General features: G+C 32.6%; 3 protein-coding genes across 3 annotated transcripts; 2 read left to right on the top strand and 1 right to left on the bottom strand.

The window, feature by feature from the left end:
* Positions 1-281: 281 nt before the first annotated feature.
* LOC121255437 (actin-7-like) lies at positions 282-3,437 on the bottom strand. Its single transcript, XM_041155754.1, has 5 exons — positions 3,284-3,437; positions 2,465-2,532; positions 1,912-2,305; positions 944-1,557; positions 282-784 (listed from the first exon to the last, which is right to left on the bottom strand). Exons 2-5 carry the CDS (start codon positions 2,519-2,521, stop codon positions 719-721), a joined length of 1,131 nt encoding a protein of 376 aa, XP_041011688.1. The 5' UTR covers positions 2,522-2,532; positions 3,284-3,437; the 3' UTR covers positions 282-718.
* A 4,433-nt stretch (positions 3,438-7,870) lies between these two features.
* On the top strand, positions 7,871-11,379 carry LOC121255518 (cytochrome b-c1 complex subunit 6-1, mitochondrial). Its single transcript, XM_041155883.1, has 5 exons — positions 7,871-8,017; positions 8,586-8,641; positions 9,194-9,278; positions 11,004-11,093; positions 11,184-11,379. Coding segments are annotated over exons 2-5 (210 nt in total). The 5' UTR covers positions 7,871-8,017; positions 8,586-8,639; the 3' UTR covers positions 11,217-11,379.
* Positions 11,380-13,737: 2,358 nt separating this feature from the next.
* On the top strand, positions 13,738-14,722 carry LOC121255493 (vacuolar iron transporter homolog 1-like). Its single transcript, XM_041155854.1, has one exon. It carries the CDS (start codon positions 13,848-13,850, stop codon positions 14,520-14,522), a length of 675 nt encoding a protein of 224 aa, XP_041011788.1. The 5' UTR covers positions 13,738-13,847; the 3' UTR covers positions 14,523-14,722.
* The last annotated feature ends 2,871 nt before the right edge of the window (positions 14,723-17,593 follow it).

Genomic DNA, 17,593 nt, shown 5'->3' with positions numbered 1-17,593 from the left:
GAGGCTCATCCAATAATACACTAAATTCCTCGGGTTATTTCTCAGTTTGATTCTTAAAAATTTGGAGTTCCACAGGAGCTACACTCCCTAGAAATAGCATTGTTCGACTAACACCTCCAATTACACCTTGTCTTGAAATATCGTTACTTGCTGAATACGGCTGCAGCATCAAGTCTATTCCTCATTCCTCACATAATCCCATCCGAAACAAATATGCTAGAAAGAATTAAAAGAACAAATGCCTCTTAACAAAGAAGAAACTCAAACCAATACTCAGAAGGAAGGAAAGACTTCAATTGTTCTCTAGAAATGTCCACTACAAACTGACACGAAAATTTAGTTACACATACAAAGGTATAAACAGATAAGAATCCCGGCATGGGAGAAAAAAGGCAACGAAACTTACCTGTCTCTTAACTCAATGCACCTAAGTTCATGCACAAAAGATAAGAAACGATGTACCATAGGAAACAAGACAGCTACCAGCTAGGTTCCAGGCCTAGCTAAACTATTGCCAATGTATGTTGGCTTCTAAGACTCACCGAGACAGCATACAACATGTTTATAGCTTACAACCCCAAGCATCCAAAACTCTAATCATATCTCTTCTCCATTGGTAAAGCCAGAGCTTCAAAAATCAACTAAGCTTAACTCACATGTGACACAAGACTAAAGTGAAGAAGACTCTTGATTCACCACCGATCTCTTCCTCAATAACTCAGAAGCATTTCCGGTGGACAATAGCCGGACCAGATTCATCATATTCACCTTTGGATATCCACATCTGAAACATAGGAAAAGGAAAAAAAAAAATATCAACAAAACAACCAAGCAAGATCCACAAACACCCACATGCTAGTCCATCCACCAGAAATCGAATGAAGTAATCAGAAATTCCTTAAAAGTTCTTTTAAAGAGCAAAAACGTGATACATGGGAGTTACCTGTTGGAAAGTACTTAGAGATGCTAGGATTGATCCTCCAATCCAAACACTGTACTTTCTCTCAGGAGGAGCAACCACCTTGATCTTCATGCTGCTGGGAGCAAGAGCCGAAATTTCCTTGCTCATCCGATCAGCAATTCCAGGGAACATGGTCGATCCACCACTAAGCACGATATTTCCATATAAATCCTTCCTGATATCCACATCACACTTCATAATGGAGTTGAAAGTAGTTTCGTGGATTCCGGGAGTTTCCATACCAATGAGAGATGGCTGGAAGAGTACTTCTGGACAACGGAACCTCTCAGCTCCAATCGTGATAACCTGTCCATCAGGTAACTCATAGCTCTTCTCAACTGCAGAGCTGCTCTTTGCGGTCTCCAACTCTTGCTCATAATCCACAGCAACATAAGCAAGCTTCTCCTTTATGTCACGAACAATTTCCCGCTCTGCAGTGGTGGTGAAAGAGTACCCTCTCTCAGTGAGGATTTTCATCAAGGAGTCAGTCAGATCACGACCAGCAAGGTCCAACCGAAGTATTGCATGGGGGAGGGCATATCCTTCGTAAATTGGCACCGTGTGGCTCACTCCATCACCGGAATCCAAGACAATACCTATCCAAGCCACAAAGTCAGTGAGTGTACAAGTATGAATAGAGCTATTGGAAGAAGGAAAAAAATCACAAACTCTGTAAGAAAGAACTCGAGGTATCTCCCAAAACTGTAATTATAGTAAAATTCACCTCCTAGTTCTACGTGTCTATCTCACCAACAGTTTCTTAAAATTCCATTTCATGTCGCATCATATTTCACTTTCATGGACACAAATTGCACCGGATTGAGCAAACTAAAAAACTGTTACAAGCCAATCCGTATGTTTGTCTTGAGAGTAAGTTAAATTGAGCTTTCCAAAGTTCATGATTCCAAAATAGATGTCAGAACCAGAAATCAATGACTACTGATGCTAACCTGTTGTACGCCCACTGGCATAAAGGGACAGAACAGCCTGGATGGCAACATACATAGCAGGCACATTGAAAGTCTCAAACATGATCTGGGTCATCTTCTCCCTGTTGGCCTTAGGGTTGAGTGGTGCCTCTGTAAGAAGTACCGGGTGCTCTTCAGGGGAGACACGAAGCTCATTGTAGAAAGTGTGATGCCAAATCTTCTCCATGTCATCCCAATTGCTGACTATGCCATGCTCTATAGGATACTTCAAGGTGAGAATACCTCTTTTAGACTGGGCTTCATCACCTACATAGGCATCTTTCTGACCCATTCCAACCATGACACCAGTATGGCGAGGTCGCCCAACAATACTTGGGAACACTGCCCTTGGAGCATCATCACCAGCAAACCCAGCCTGCACATGTCAGGAGGCAGAAGAAAGATATTCGTGTTGTTAAAGCAGAAGTATCCAAAATTGTTACATAGCACAATATTCGAGCAAAAGACCCTCATTTGATTAAACATGGAGGAAATTATAAATAACTAATTAACTAAATAGGAATAATTCGCTAACCTTGACCATGCCAGTTCCATTGTCACAGACAAGAGGTTGAATATCCTCCTCGGCCATCTTTTATAACCCTGCACAAGGAAAACGGTATAAAGTAGAGCCCACGAAAGTTCTGACTAATATTAATAGCTATACGAATTATACGAGCCATGGTTTATTTATTTATTTATTTTTTTGGGGTGGGGGGGTGGCGTTCTTGCGGCACCATAAAAGCAAGCTTCTTCCCTTCAATGAAGTTAATCTTGAAATTTGGAATTTGGAGAAGCCACAATTCAGGGAATAAACATTTCCATTCTCTACTACATTAGTTTTCTTAAACAATATTAGCAGGTGTAAAAAAATGAAAAAAAAAAAATCCGAACTCTCAAAGTCAAAACGTGGCATGTTCAACACTGTTCCAGAGAGTAGTTCAATAAAAGACACGCTTCATTTCCTGTACCAACTCACAGATGGTCCGAGTTCTCAGATATATAAACTTCTATAAATCACTGATTTAGATTTCTTCCAAGTACAGATGGAATTTAATTACTCTAGAAAATCAAATCACGACATAGATGCTATAAGTTTTTCAACTACACCAGCATATACAAGGATGCCCCTACACACAAATGCATACATACAGAGAAACCAATATAAACTTCAAGATATCAAGAACTATAAAATATCCTGGTTGGGAAACAGCAAGAATGATCTAGATCAGTTAGAAAAGTACTGTGCTGAAAAGCAATTTTCGGAGAATCGGATTCCAAATACGCAAACCTAACGGAGTCATGGAAATCATATAAAACAAATTAATCAATAACGATGTAGATCTACACCAACCTCGTTTACAGAGAAGCTTTGGCTTTAGGGAAGAGATTCGGAGTGAGAGAGCTTGGAAAATGGTAGGGAAGCTGAAAACTGGAAGCTAAATGGGTGGCAGGTGAGTGAGCTTGCTTGGTTTTATAAACCCAAATTCACGACATCGGGTCAGTTTGGTTTCGAAGGGAAAGTTATTCGGGACGGAGAATAAATTGTGGAATCTAAAATACTTTTCTGGTTGCCAAACGGATGAATGTGGTGGTGACGTGTGAGCGTGACTTCTGTTTTTATTTTTAAAAAATAATTTAATCACAAAAAAATTACATAAAAATAAATTTATAATTAACGTAATTTTTTATGATATATTAAATTATAAAATTATTTTTATTATAAAATAAATCTAATAAAATTATTCTAATTTATAAATTTATTTTTATATAATTTCATTATAACTTTTTAATGGGACAAGAATCTTGTCTGAATTTTTGGTCGTTTATATCTATGTGAGTGTATTTTCCACGTCAGCAGGGCGGCTATTTTCGGTGGGTGGGTGGGTGGGCGGTTTGGGCATGCTGAGTGCCGACCACTTGGAAATTTTGGTAGATTTGAGTTGGCAAAGGCCCACTCCGTTTTTACGCTTTTCTTTTTGAAATTTCAAGACGAATATATTATTATGGTAAAGCAATAAATCGGTCTAGACCCAGTAGAACTATATTTATTCTCAAGTTGAAGTTGCATTTATATTGACTTGTTTTGATGTGGAGTTAATAATTATTTTTATTATAAAATAAATCTATCGTATTATATAAAAGGATGCAGTGGTGGAACTAGAAATTTTTTCAAGGAGGGGCTGATTTTTCTAACTTATGACACGTGTATGTAAAATAAATAAAAAAACAAATCTTATTCTTAATTTCATGAAAAAACATAAAAACATAACTACGTATTGTTGGTAATGGGTAAATCCCATGACCAAGTAATGTCCACTTAAGTGAGAAAGTGATTTGTTAACTCCCCACCACTATCACAACTTAAGGGATCGACATATTTAGATAAGTTAATTAACTTCCACATGTAAACTCTTTTAATATAAGAGGATATACATTATTTGTGAAATGTGTGAAAAAAAAATACTACAAAAAGACAAAAACTCTCCTCTCTCTCTCTCTCTCATCATTTTTCTAAAGAAACCATCTAGATCTTTTGATCTTGAAGCGTAAAATTTTTTAAGAGACTCTAGTAGCCTCCTAAACGACGTAGAAGTGCAAACAACTAAGTGACGTGAGTTGTAAGACGAGCAAAGATTCGACTTTGTAGGAATTCCGCTCGTTGAGATAATTTGATTTAATCCTATTTAACACATAAAAAGTCAGGTCTCAATAATTTGTTATATATATGCAAAGATAAAATTATAAAAAATACAACTTAACATGTATTTCATATTTCTGACGACAATATTTCATAGATATATATTCATCTATTATTACTTTTGTAATGAAATATTTAGAATTTATTTTTTTAATAAAAAATGTCAAGTGATCTTTTAAAAACCTATCTTTTATTCTAGTCAGTAAGCTAGTTTATCAAGTTTAGTAGAAAATCTAGATATTAATTCGGTGTCACATTAAGCGTATAATACTACAATTAAGATCTAAAATAAATATTTTCTTGCTCGATAGAAAAAACTTCTTAATTATTTTTCTTAGAGATCATCAAAACTAAATAATTTATTGAATTTATTTCACTTTGGATTTCATATTAAAAAGCCTAATGTTGTTTAATAAAAGATTTTGGGATATAAATTAATGCATTTATTATTTCTCATAAACCTAACTTTAATTTAATTTAATTTTGAAGGGACCATATCATAGAATATAGATAATATATAAAAATTGTACAAAATGTTGAGACTATAGGAAAAAAATTGAAAAGAGATTTATATGTATACAGAAATTTTAGGAGATCTTGGACAGCATATGAGAATTATATATATATATATATATATATATATATATATATATATATATATATTGCGGGTGGGGGGGTGGATTTCATATATATATAGATAAAATATGTATATAGAATTATGAAAAAAAAAAAGAGCAGAAATCTTGAATAAAAAAAAAAAAATAGAGGGGCCTCATGGTTCTACCACTGAAGTCATGTCAATTTGTAGAACTAATTTTATAAGAGTTCTTTGTGACTATAATACTTCTATTACATGTGTGTATGTGTGTTTGTGTATATATATATATATATATATATATAAATTGAGGTAGTAAGTTCTTAGATCCTGATTCAAAAAAATAAAAGTTCTTAGATCCATTATGTAATTAGTATGTCAATAGACAAACTTGTATGTATAATTCTTCTCAATATATATGTTAAACATGTTTTTAGTGTAAATCACGAACCACGAATCAATATTCACCCCAAAGTGCAAATTTTTCCATATTAAGTGATGGTTGTCTGTTATCGTCAAAACATCACTTATATATATATTTTTTAAAGTAAGCACCAGATTTTTTGAGTATACCTTTACTTATGACAGAATAATGAGATACTGCAAAGAAAATGTCTGGTGATTACGACAAATCTTAAACATAATACTTCTAGAAATCTTAAAGTTATGTATAATCACTTTTATGTATTTTTTATACATTTTATTAATGTGATTGACTAAAACAGTTATTTTATATTAAAAAAATTGATGCAATCAATTACATCAATAGAAGGTACAAAGAATATACAAAAGTAACTGTACATATAATTTTTGAATTTATATATAGGACTTTAAAATGCCATATCAAAGAGACTATGCAAGAAGACGAAGTACGAGGTTGTGAATTTTAAGTTTTAACCCAATAAATGCGTCATCTTCACGTGGAAAAAAAGATAGACGTCGTTAATATAATCTAATATGAATGATGCGTAAATGTTATAAAATAATATTATTGTATTAAATAAAAGAGGAATATATTACTATTAAATTATAAGTGTCTTTTGAAAAACACAGAGAGAGACTATGTAACAAAAATTGCACCAAAACTAAGCAAGCAAATAAGCACAACCCTTTTGTGAGTACGATAAGAAATATTTATTGGTAGGGTTGAAGGTCAGAGGGACGTTATCTATCAAGAACAGAACGACCTACTATATGCTTTGAAAGGAGTGATTTAGACCCAAAAAATCATAAACCGGATGACCATAATTAGTCAGGCCAATTTTTTTTTTTTTACTCAAACCAACTATATATTAAATAAAAGGGAATACAGAATTATAGAGTTATTACAGAACATAAACAACATAAATAAAAGTTATGGGGCGTTAAATCCAGTATAAGTCCAATAGAGAAAGTCATGAGTAATAGGATCTTGGGTAATGCGTAATGAGTTAGCAACTCTTTGAGCAAGCTTATGTGCCTTATGGTTGGCACTTATGGGGGCATGTAAGGATCTCCAATCTGTGAACTAACTGAGTTTATGTCGATAATCCTCAATGATATTTTGGATAGACCAATCAATGTCTTCATGACTATCACTGATAACTTTGTGTACAAGTTGAGAGTCGCATTCTAGAAAAATAAATTAAGTGTTGAGCGCCAAAGTTTCATTGATTGTAGTAATGTTACTTGAGCTTTGAGCTCCAAATTAGTTAGGCCATTTGAAAGACCGTTTCCCTTCTATAAACGATAGTAATCTCAAAACGCAATATATCTTCCTACGCATCATTGTATCATTTTTATGATCATTTGGGCTTATATAGAAAGTGAGATAAAATAAGAATTTTATAAATAATAATAAGATAACTTATGAATAATAATGAGATAGTCTGAGTTGAATATCTTTTAGGTTTTAAAAAAAGAGAAAAAAAAAGTTGAATAAAAAATATTATAAAATTAAAATATTGTTATAATATAGTTTTATAATATTATTTTTGTTTGGAGATTTGAAAAAATTGAATTATTTTTTATTTTTTGTTTGAAAAGTTGTGAAAGTTGTAATAATTAATTTGAAAAAGTTATAATGATTAGTTTGAAAATATTTATATTTGAATTATGTTTGGGAAGGAGATATGATGATATGAGAATTTTAAGATGAGATCTATTTCCAAATAAACCCTTATCCATACTCGTCCATAAGTGTGTTTAATATGAGTTTATTTTACTATTAATTAATATATAAGATAGACGTGATTGTTCTATCACACCAAAATATGCCAAGAGAATTGCTATAACTATAAAGAGAATATAAAAAATAATTCTACAAACTAATACGGTTTTATGTGATCTATTAATTTTTTTATAATTAAAGTAATTTTATAATCTGACCAATCACATAAAGTTATATTAATTTGTAAGATTAATTTTATATAATCTGACTAAAATGTTCTCATATACAAATAATATAATAGAATAATTAAATTTGAATGCGTTTACACCATGTAGAGACCGTGCAAGATTTTCAAATAAAATCAATTACGTTCATCTGGATAGGGACGTCTAAAAAGTAAGTTCAGCAAAATGTTAACTGAAAAAAATTAGACACAGAGATGGGCTTTGGCACGCGATTTTAAGGCCGGCATTCAGCACAAAAGGATAGGCAGTGGGCACGCATCGGGCACCCACAAGCTGGAAGGAAGCCTAAAAGGCTAAAAATAAAAAGAGTAGCCCAACTACGCAGGTCGCAGTCTTTTATACTCCTGACGCCTCTCTCGAACACATTCACAGCACACACCGAGGTTAGACTTCTCAAGGTAAGGGTCATTGCGCTTTCTATATCTTTCTCTGTCTGATTTATTTTTATTAGTCAGATCTGTTATTCTATTTTCCAATGTTAATTTTCTGGATTTTCGAGAATCTCCTGCACGTATTTGATCTACAAACCTAGGTTTTAGGTTTCGTAAGTTCCTTATAAAATGGTCTTGAGAAGGAAAAAAAAAGAAGAATCAGAAAAGATCGCTGTTCAAGAAAGTTCTGAAGTGAATATTTAGAAATGTTTAAGAAAGAATAGAGGTTTGATCCAATCATCCAAATAATTTCCACAAACGATTGACTCTATCGTTTGATTCCTTTCTAATTTCATAAAATGCTTTGGTTTACGCTGTTTTGGGGGGTTTGTTCGTCATCTGTATTTCGAGGCCTTAGCGTATGTGCTGAGAAATTATGTTTCGAAATTGTTAATATGGACATAAGGTAGTTGAAATTTGTGGCTTGTGTTTTCAACTATTATTTCCTGTGCTTGAATGAACTCTATTCAATAGTCTTGTTTTTATGCTTTAAGAAATGCTGACCGTTGCCTTTGTCTTTTTTAGCGACCCCAAGTGACCCAGCCGGCTTCTCCTTGCTCTGAGTTGTTTGTATTGCCCTTATATTGCTATGTAAGTACTGTCTTAACATAATCCCTTCGCCCTCAGGGTTTTTGTTGCATCATATTTTGAACATTTTATCTTCACCCTGCCCATCTTTTGGTCTCATGATTTTTTACTTTCTACCACTCAGGAAGGTGCCATTGGATATTTGTTCTATGAATATCACTCATCTACCTTCACCTAGAGTCCATAAAGAAAATTTAGTTTTTCTTCCTCCATCTCTTTTGTCATATTCATTATATATGAACGAATACACTATCGTGTTTTCCCTAATGCAAGAAGATTGACTACTATCCTCTTATAAATATGTCGAACACTAGTTTCCCTTGTGGTTCTATCCCTTCACAATCACTATCGATAACAAAATCTACCACAATTGAGACCATGCATTCATTTTATTTAAATTCCCTGTTCTTTTGGTTATTTGAAAATCTACCATAGTTGAGACCATGCATTCATTTTATTTAAATTCCCTGTTCTTTTGGTATTAGGCCTCTCTAATTCTGTGATGTTTGGCTTGTACTTTACTTTGTGTACTTTTATGTGTTTTTGTATCCTTAGGGCGGATGATGAACCTGTTGATCCGAAGAAATATCTTGAAGAGTCTTGCAAGCCAAAGTGTGTGAAACCATTACTTGAATATCAGGTATATTGCATTATTGTTTCTTTCAATTATTTTTGTTCCCACCCATCTCTTCCGGTGGAGAGTGTTTGGATGGATATGGTTTAGGGGAAGGTTTTAAGTGGAGAAGGGTGGTAATATATAAGAGGTGTGGTAAAATTTCCAAAAAATATTTTTTTTGGATAAAGAAGGCTTTGTCTGTAGAATATGGATGCACATTTTAAGTCCTCGTGCTATTCTCGTAGATCCCTTACCTTATTACTCAAATTTGTTTTGCCTTTCTCTATTACTCATTAGTTCCAAGTCCTTTCTCCCATTCCTTTTGTTTTTTGGGTTGGGGGAGGGGTGTGCTCAAGGAGAGGCTTTTGTACCCCATTTTCTAGTAGTAATTAGGTCTGTATCTTCCAATGAGCTCTTGCTTTAACTTAGCTTGCGTGCTTTATATTGGTCATGCAGAATGCAGAATATATGGATATGTGGAGTTTATGGTGAAATCACTTAACTAGACTAGCTTGTGTGTCAAAAGACCTCCCTCGCCCACCAAAAAAGGCATTGTATCTTTTAAATGGCGTTTGACGGTTTGTCAGTTATACCGCTGGTCCTTTGAAAGACTTATATTTTGGATACTCTGGTTGGATGATTCTTAGGCTGATTTTCATGCTATTGCCGGACCAATTTTTTTTGTTTAGTGACTGATCAATTATTTATTTATTTATTTTTTTTTTTCAGTGGGGTATTTAGTGGAGCCTGTATACTAGGATAGGATATTTTCGGTGCACTGTGTGCCATCTACTTCCATCACTTTATCTATTTGATTTCCAAAGTATCTCTCATATGGGGATAGACAAATAATTTTGTGGAGATCCAAGCCTTTTCACCAAATATGAACTTCCTATGTTAGACTTGAATCCAGCTAATGAATGTGGGAAAACTCTTGAAGGTCATTTAACTTTTCTTTAATCTTCTAGGACTTCAATAAATAAAGTGGACTGTTTATTGATGTTAAAATTAAAATTGGAATTGATCATAAGGTTTAGCAAGATTGAAACCATTGTAGGGATTCTAAAATTTCATACTGACATTGACCCACACACCTGATGTGGTAATTAATAGAAGCTTCCCTAATCTAGGCTATCACATTTAATGTGTTGAATTTGGAGACAAAATTTGTAAGTTTTCAAAGCACCCTCTCTAGTTTAAAATCACAAAAAGCAAAGGGCACAATACAAAGTTTTCAAATCAAGCAAGGGACATGCTTACAAGATATTAAAAAATGTGATCGTTGACTCTTCACAGTGGAAAAACATTTTGAGACCTTGAAAATTGTATATTAGACGAACACTTGGTGGTGGAGAGAGTATTTCTTTTTGTCACGAGTGGAACTTCTGCTAACAGGGTGCTCTGATGGTCAGTGGAAACTGGATAATATTGGTTTGAATGATGTGATAGGTGAAAGACAGAAACGGAAAAGTTAGGCAAGAACTATTTTTTTTTTTTAATCTCAGGAATGAGCAAGCTGGTGTTATTTTCTCCTATTTGGGGCTTGCCTGCTTCCTTTATGTTTTAGATTTACCAACAACTCTCTCATTTGTCAACATGCTCGTATGGGGTGTGTATTCACCTGGGTAATATTCATGTGAAAGCATTTATTCAAAAAATATCTGATAGGTTCTGAGTGAAAAGCCTCTAAATGACCTAAATAGTTGGGAAGAGAAGTGAGTCACAGTTGTAATCGATCTCTTGTTACAGGCATGCGTTAAGAGGATCCAAGGAGATGAAACTGGGCAGAAGCACTGCACTGGACAATATTTTGATTACTGGTCATGTGTTGACAAATGTGTAAGTAAAGTAGCATTCTCCAATTATAAGGAGACTGATGTCGTTTACATTGATCTGCATCTTCTAAAAAATTTCCATTTTGCAATGCAGGTGGCGCCAAAGCTTTTCCATAAAGTGAAGTAATGGCTAGATGATTTTGTTCTACTTTAAAAATTCAGTAACTGCTGAACATTTATTGTTGTTTGGTGAACTGGGAATGCCTGTTTGGCTGCCTTCCACAGCACTATGCATATTTCGAACCATGGGACCTTGAGTTACGGTCAATAAAGATAGAATCCTTGGTGTTGATTTGGCCAATCAATTTTATATTTTATCCAAAGAAAAATTCTTCTTTATCAGTTACTATTCACTACTTCACACTCCACATTCTATAAAAAAAATCCTCATACCTTATGAAAACAAAAGAAATTATAAGTGGGAAGTGAGAGTAAATAGTGGTTGATGCATAATATTCTTCAATATGTGAAGTTTGTATACCGTTCCAAAATGTGCAATACGGGAGACTAGATCCAATTACATTACATGGTGAAGGTGTTTGGATGGTGGTATTTTAGAAAAAAAAAAAAAAAAAGAAATAAGATAGTGATATTTAGTATGTAGTGTGAATGGCACGTGCCCTCGGGCAGGTTATTTATAGCGACAACGCTTTACTAAAAGCAGCTCCACATGTCCATGCATGCACTCAAATACTGTATATATATTTATAAAGTAATGTTACATATAGTCGTAGAGTGTGTAAGTATCATATAGTTATTTTGAAAAAAAGTGAAATTTATTATTAAAATTTTATTATTTTTTTCATATAAATTTTATATTTATTTATTTTTTTAAAATGATTATACAGTGCTTATAAATTCAAGATTGTAACTATTATTTATCCTATTTATATATGTTTAATGTTCTCACGCAACAGAGTTTGAAAGGAATCGTGGAAGCCCATTGTAAGCAAGGAAAAAGATAATATATACTAATTTGGTAATTTATATATAGGGTCCAGTACGATCGAGTGAAACGTCTTAAGAGATGAGATATATTGAGATTAAAATTAAAAGTTAAATAAAATATTATTAAAATATATATTTTTTAATATTATTTTTATTTTAGAATTTTAAAAAATTGAATTGTTTATTTTATTTTATATAAAAATTTAAAAAAATTGTAATAATTAGATGAGCTGAGATAAGTTAAAAAGTTTTCTAAAAATAAACAAGGCCTTAATGGTTTTGTCATTTTATGGTAATATTTCTTCTTATAAATTAAAGTGTTTCCTAAAGTTAATACGAAAAATTTCAGAACTGAGGATATTCGCTTTTTTCTTAGAAATTTGTTAGGCACAAAAATAAATATAAATTGATGTGATTTAGTGTGTTACGTTAGATTATAAAATTATTTTTAATATAAAATATATCTAACGTATTATATTAAATCATGTAAATTTGTAGAATTATTTTTATAAAATCTTTTTATGATTATAACCTCCTTTTTTTTTTTTTTTTTTTTTTTTTTTTTTTTTTTTGTTTACCGAAAATAGCGTTGCCTGCTTTTCGTGACAACGTTGTAAATTATTTCAGAAAAGATAAAGAAAAACCAGTTCTAGAGTGTGTAAAAGGTTATATATATATAATGAGTTTTACCGATTGATGTTACGTACAGTTTAAGAGTATAAGTTATGTGCGTAATGTTTTTTTTATTTTTTTTAAAGTGAGATTTACTGTTAAAAAAATAATTTTTTATATGAGTTTTAGATGTATCTATTTTTTTAAAAGAAATATGTAGAGTTTGCAGTCCTAAAATGTATAAACTATGCACACTCTTTTTAAAAAAGTAAATAAATTTAAAATTTGAATAAAAAATTATTTTTTTAATAATAAACTTTATTTTTTATTTTCAAAAAGAATATGCAAACTTATATATTTTATAATTGTATTTACTATTATTCATTTATATATCCATAAATTGAAACGTTATTTATTGCGAAATTACTTTAATTATAAAAAAATTTAAGACTATCGGATAGTGAGATGAGACGAGATAATTTTAGATAAGTTAAAGAAAATATTATTAGAATGTTATTTTTTAATATTATTATTATTTTGAGATTTGAAAAAGTTGAATTGTTTATTATATTTTATATAAAAATTTGTAAAAATTATAATGATAAAATAAAATGAGATGAGATTATTTTTCATAATCCAAATATTTTTCATACTCATAAATAAGGGTAGTGATAGGCTTACTCCTTTATTACTACCTATCTACAACCCAAGTATATTTCAAAGTTTTTTTATTATTTTTTTAAAGTATTTTTTTAACATCTTTAATCATTAAAAAAAAATTAAAAAAATATATAACTTTACTAATGCTCACTTCTTTAATTATTAAGTAAAATAAAAAATTAAAAAAATCAAATAAAAAAATAATAAAAAATAGTAATAAGATAATAATCTATCGTTATTCCGCAAATAAACCTTTACAGGTAACGTAGCTTTTATTTTGCAAGTGTGAACACGTAGATTCGTGACGCGGCTCCACTTTCAGCCTATCCCAAGTGGCCTCCACCACATCCCACCTGTACGATTACGTCTTACGACAATTCCTTCCTATGTATATAGTTGTCCCTGGGGCGTGTGCTCTCCACACTCCCTCATAGCCATTAATCCATCCTCTGAACTCCCCCAGGCCATAGCCAACAGTACCATTTCCTGAGTACTCCGAGTCCTTGTTTATCTTTGTTTTCTTTGCTTCATTTCTTCCATGGCAACCAGACAAGACCCCGATCACGAACCATCTGTTAAGGAAGCCATGCCTTTCGACGTCGAGCTGGGACAAACCCAAGAACATGCAGAAGAACAGGTAATCAAGGTTTTAGATTATGCGAAAAGAGCACAGTGGCTCAGAGCTGCCGTCTTGGGCGCCAATGATGGGTTGCTCTCCACAGCATCTCTAATGATGGGAGTTGGAGCCGTCAAAAGGGACGCTAAGACCATGGTCCTCACTGGGATTGCAGGCTTGGTTGCTGGAGCTTGTAGTATGGCCATCGGAGAACTCGTCTCCGTTTACTCACAATATGACATCGAAATGGCTCAAATGAAGAGAGAGAGTCGGACTCAAAACATGGGAGCCGAGGAGCTGGATGCCGAGAAGGAGAAATTGCCAAACCCGTGGCAGGCAGCAGGAGCGTCTGCACTTGCATTTGCGGTGGGGGCGTTGGTTCCTCTACTCGGGGCTGCCTTTGTTAAGGATTATGGAGTTAGGGTGGGGGTGGTGATAGGGGTTGTGAGCATTGCCTTGTTAGGGTTTGGATGGTTAGGTGCAGTGCTAGGGAAAGCACCTGTGGTGAAGTCGTCTTTGAGGGTGTTGGCTGGGGGATGGCTTGCCATGGGAGTTACTTTTGGCTTAACCAAGCTTGTTGGTTCTACGGGACTGTAACCAATTTAACACTTTTTCTGATATATGCTCTTAATTTTCTCATCATGTACGTTGTCTGCTTTTTACTTTTTTTTTTTTATTTCTTTCCAGCTAGCTCTTTCGATCGGATCTTGATGAACTATCTCATGTATTTGCTGGTCCAACGAGATGTACAAATGGCTAATAAATCTTTCTGCCAAATGCTGATCATCGATCATATATATATATATATATATAATCCAAAAGTTCCAAACAAAAGAGTTTTTTTTTTTTTTTTGTGAACATGAAATGAATACTTGTTAATTTAACAGAACTATTTTCTTCTGGAACGTCAAATAAATTAGCTGTTGAGACTCATCGATCCTAAGATTCTTCCCCAGATTATCTTCAACATATTTCTACCTTATATGTATAGCCTGCAGTTTATTAATTACCGTCAACTTGTGGACTTAAGTACTACGTACGGGGGTCCCAATTAAAATAATCGGTTGGCTTTAGAGCAATTAGCAATTGAGTACTCACTCGGTTGAGCTTAGCTAGTAATTCCTCCCTTCAAAACCACGCATTTTTTTTCCGTCGTTCCAGTGATCAATATCCTATATATATATATATATATATATATATATTGCGATCTTCAAGATATATATTAATATATGTATATCTGTTGGCTTGCCTACGTACTGCCTATATATACTCATGTATCATATAGAGTGAACAACAGCTAGCTGCATGGGACTCTTGAAAACTAAAGATGTTATAAGACCCAAGTTTCGGACTTCATGTGCATGGTATAACTAATTCAAAGTTGTGTGCGAATTATTGATTTCGCATTGAACAATAAGCTAGCAGTTATATTCTTTGTACGAATTATCAGATCATGGGGACCGTGCAGAGCGTGCGTATTCGCTTATTTATATAATCCCAGCTGATTTCAGAATTGCTGTATGAATGTTGCCGGCATCGGCCGTATTTTTAATTTGGTTCTAGCTACGATATATACTACTACGTATACGTACATACGAGAAACTTTCTTTTTTAATAGATGCCAGACATTTACGTATATATACTGTATATATATAATATCGATCCCGTGAAACACATATAATGCAGAATATATATATACACACATACATACATATATATACATAGACGTTCTAAAGAAAAAGTTGCCAGAATAATGAAGAGAACCTAAAAAAGAAAAACAGAAAATTAAAAAATGGGTGGGATTAGATGCATGAACTTTCTTTTAACGGTCGGATAGAGTGTTTTCGGAGGCAAGGATCATCTGAAGTACTACTAGGACCCCTCTCTCTCTCTCTCTCTCTCTCTCTATATATATATATAGTAATTAATGTTATATACCGCACTCTCATCTCATGATTTTCATCCCGCTATATAAGATGTGACATTTATTATTATTAAATGATAAATAATCATCTATTAATAAATGATCATTCAATGATGATAAATATGTCACAACTTACATAGTGAGATGAAAATGAGATGATAGTATATTATATAGAATTTTTCATATATATATATAAATGTATATATAGAGAGTACTACTCAACAACTACGACAGATCAGAAATTACTAACTTTAATTTGTAGCATAAGGCAAAATGGCAATTATATATATATATATATATATATATGCAGCTTAATTACAGATTTCTCTACGTACCTTTTTTGGTTGGATATGACTTTAAAACCAATCATACTACTGATGCGCGCGCTGCACCGAAAAATTAAAAGATTTCTTTATGATGAATTAATATCGATCGGACCGACTCTAAAATGTGGTTTGGCAGTACTACCTACCTATATATATATATATATTAATCCAAGGTTTAGGAATTAATATATATTGACCAAGTCCATATATAGTTATGGAGCACAGATTAATTTTGTTTGCGAACCCTAGAAAAAGCTAGGAAACAAATCCACCTGCTATATATAATATTCAATAATATTCGATGGTTACGTACCTATCGACGTTATTCATAAAAAACAACACATATAACTTAATAAAGATAAAGCTGCAGAAAGGAAGAAGTGTGGCCGCCACACGAAACCAACAGAATATCATGCATGAAGTCTTGCATTCCAATCCTGTCAATTTCGATCTCAGTAATTATAATATTATTAATGTTTCAAAAGGGATATATATTTATGTCATCATCATGGGCTTGCGATCCATCAATATTAATATCTTTAATTGTCTTAATATATATATATATATATATCTTCTTAATTTGATATATAGGAATTTATAAGCTACTGGAGAATTAGTTAATAAATTGTGTACGTACGTGCGTCATGGAAAGCTCGTGAAAATATATATTGCACCCACTTGATCTTTTATCTATCCATATCCACTAAGATAAGATATAATCATGGTAGATGTACCATCTTGTAATTTGACTTCCATTATAAAATAATAGTGGTGTTACTCTATTGCCTGCATGTGTCCACACTGTATACCGTTTAGTGTAAATTACATTTTTTTTAAACATTTTTTAAACATAATTAATTTTTTTTTTAAAAAAATATAAATAAACTAATAGTTACTTCCTTAACTATTAAAATAGTTTTAAGAAAATTAAATATATAAATACTTAAAATGAGAAAATAAATTGAAAAAATATAATAGCATTATTCATAAAATAATAATAATAAGCATAAATAGTAACTAATGGTACTCCCCGGGCCCGTTTAGTATCATCTTAAATTATAAGCCCATGAGAGAAATGGTGGGACAATAACCTAGCCCCTACCCTCGTATTATTGATTATAATTATTATAGATATAAAAAAATTATATAAAAAAAAAATTTTACAAAATGCAATTTCGTAAGATCATCTATTTTATAATAAAAATAATTTTACAATCTGACGTATCATATCAAATCACGAGTGAATTTATTTTATATAATACTTTTATTGCTAAAACATTTGTTTTGATTAATAATAGTCGGTAGCTAGCTACCTAGCTAGGCACAAAGTACCCAATTAGAGATCATTTACTAGCAATATAAGTAAGTACTTCAAAATTGCTTGGGCCATATACTAGTACTGGTGATGGTTTACCCAT

Source organism: Juglans microcarpa x Juglans regia, chromosome 3D (genome assembly GCF_004785595.1).
Source record: "Juglans microcarpa x Juglans regia isolate MS1-56 chromosome 3D, Jm3101_v1.0, whole genome shotgun sequence".
NCBI lineage: Eukaryota > Viridiplantae > Streptophyta > Magnoliopsida > Fagales > Juglandaceae > Juglans > Juglans microcarpa x Juglans regia.
The sequence above is the reverse complement of the archived record's forward strand: the minus strand, read 5'-3'. Positions and strand labels throughout refer to the sequence as shown.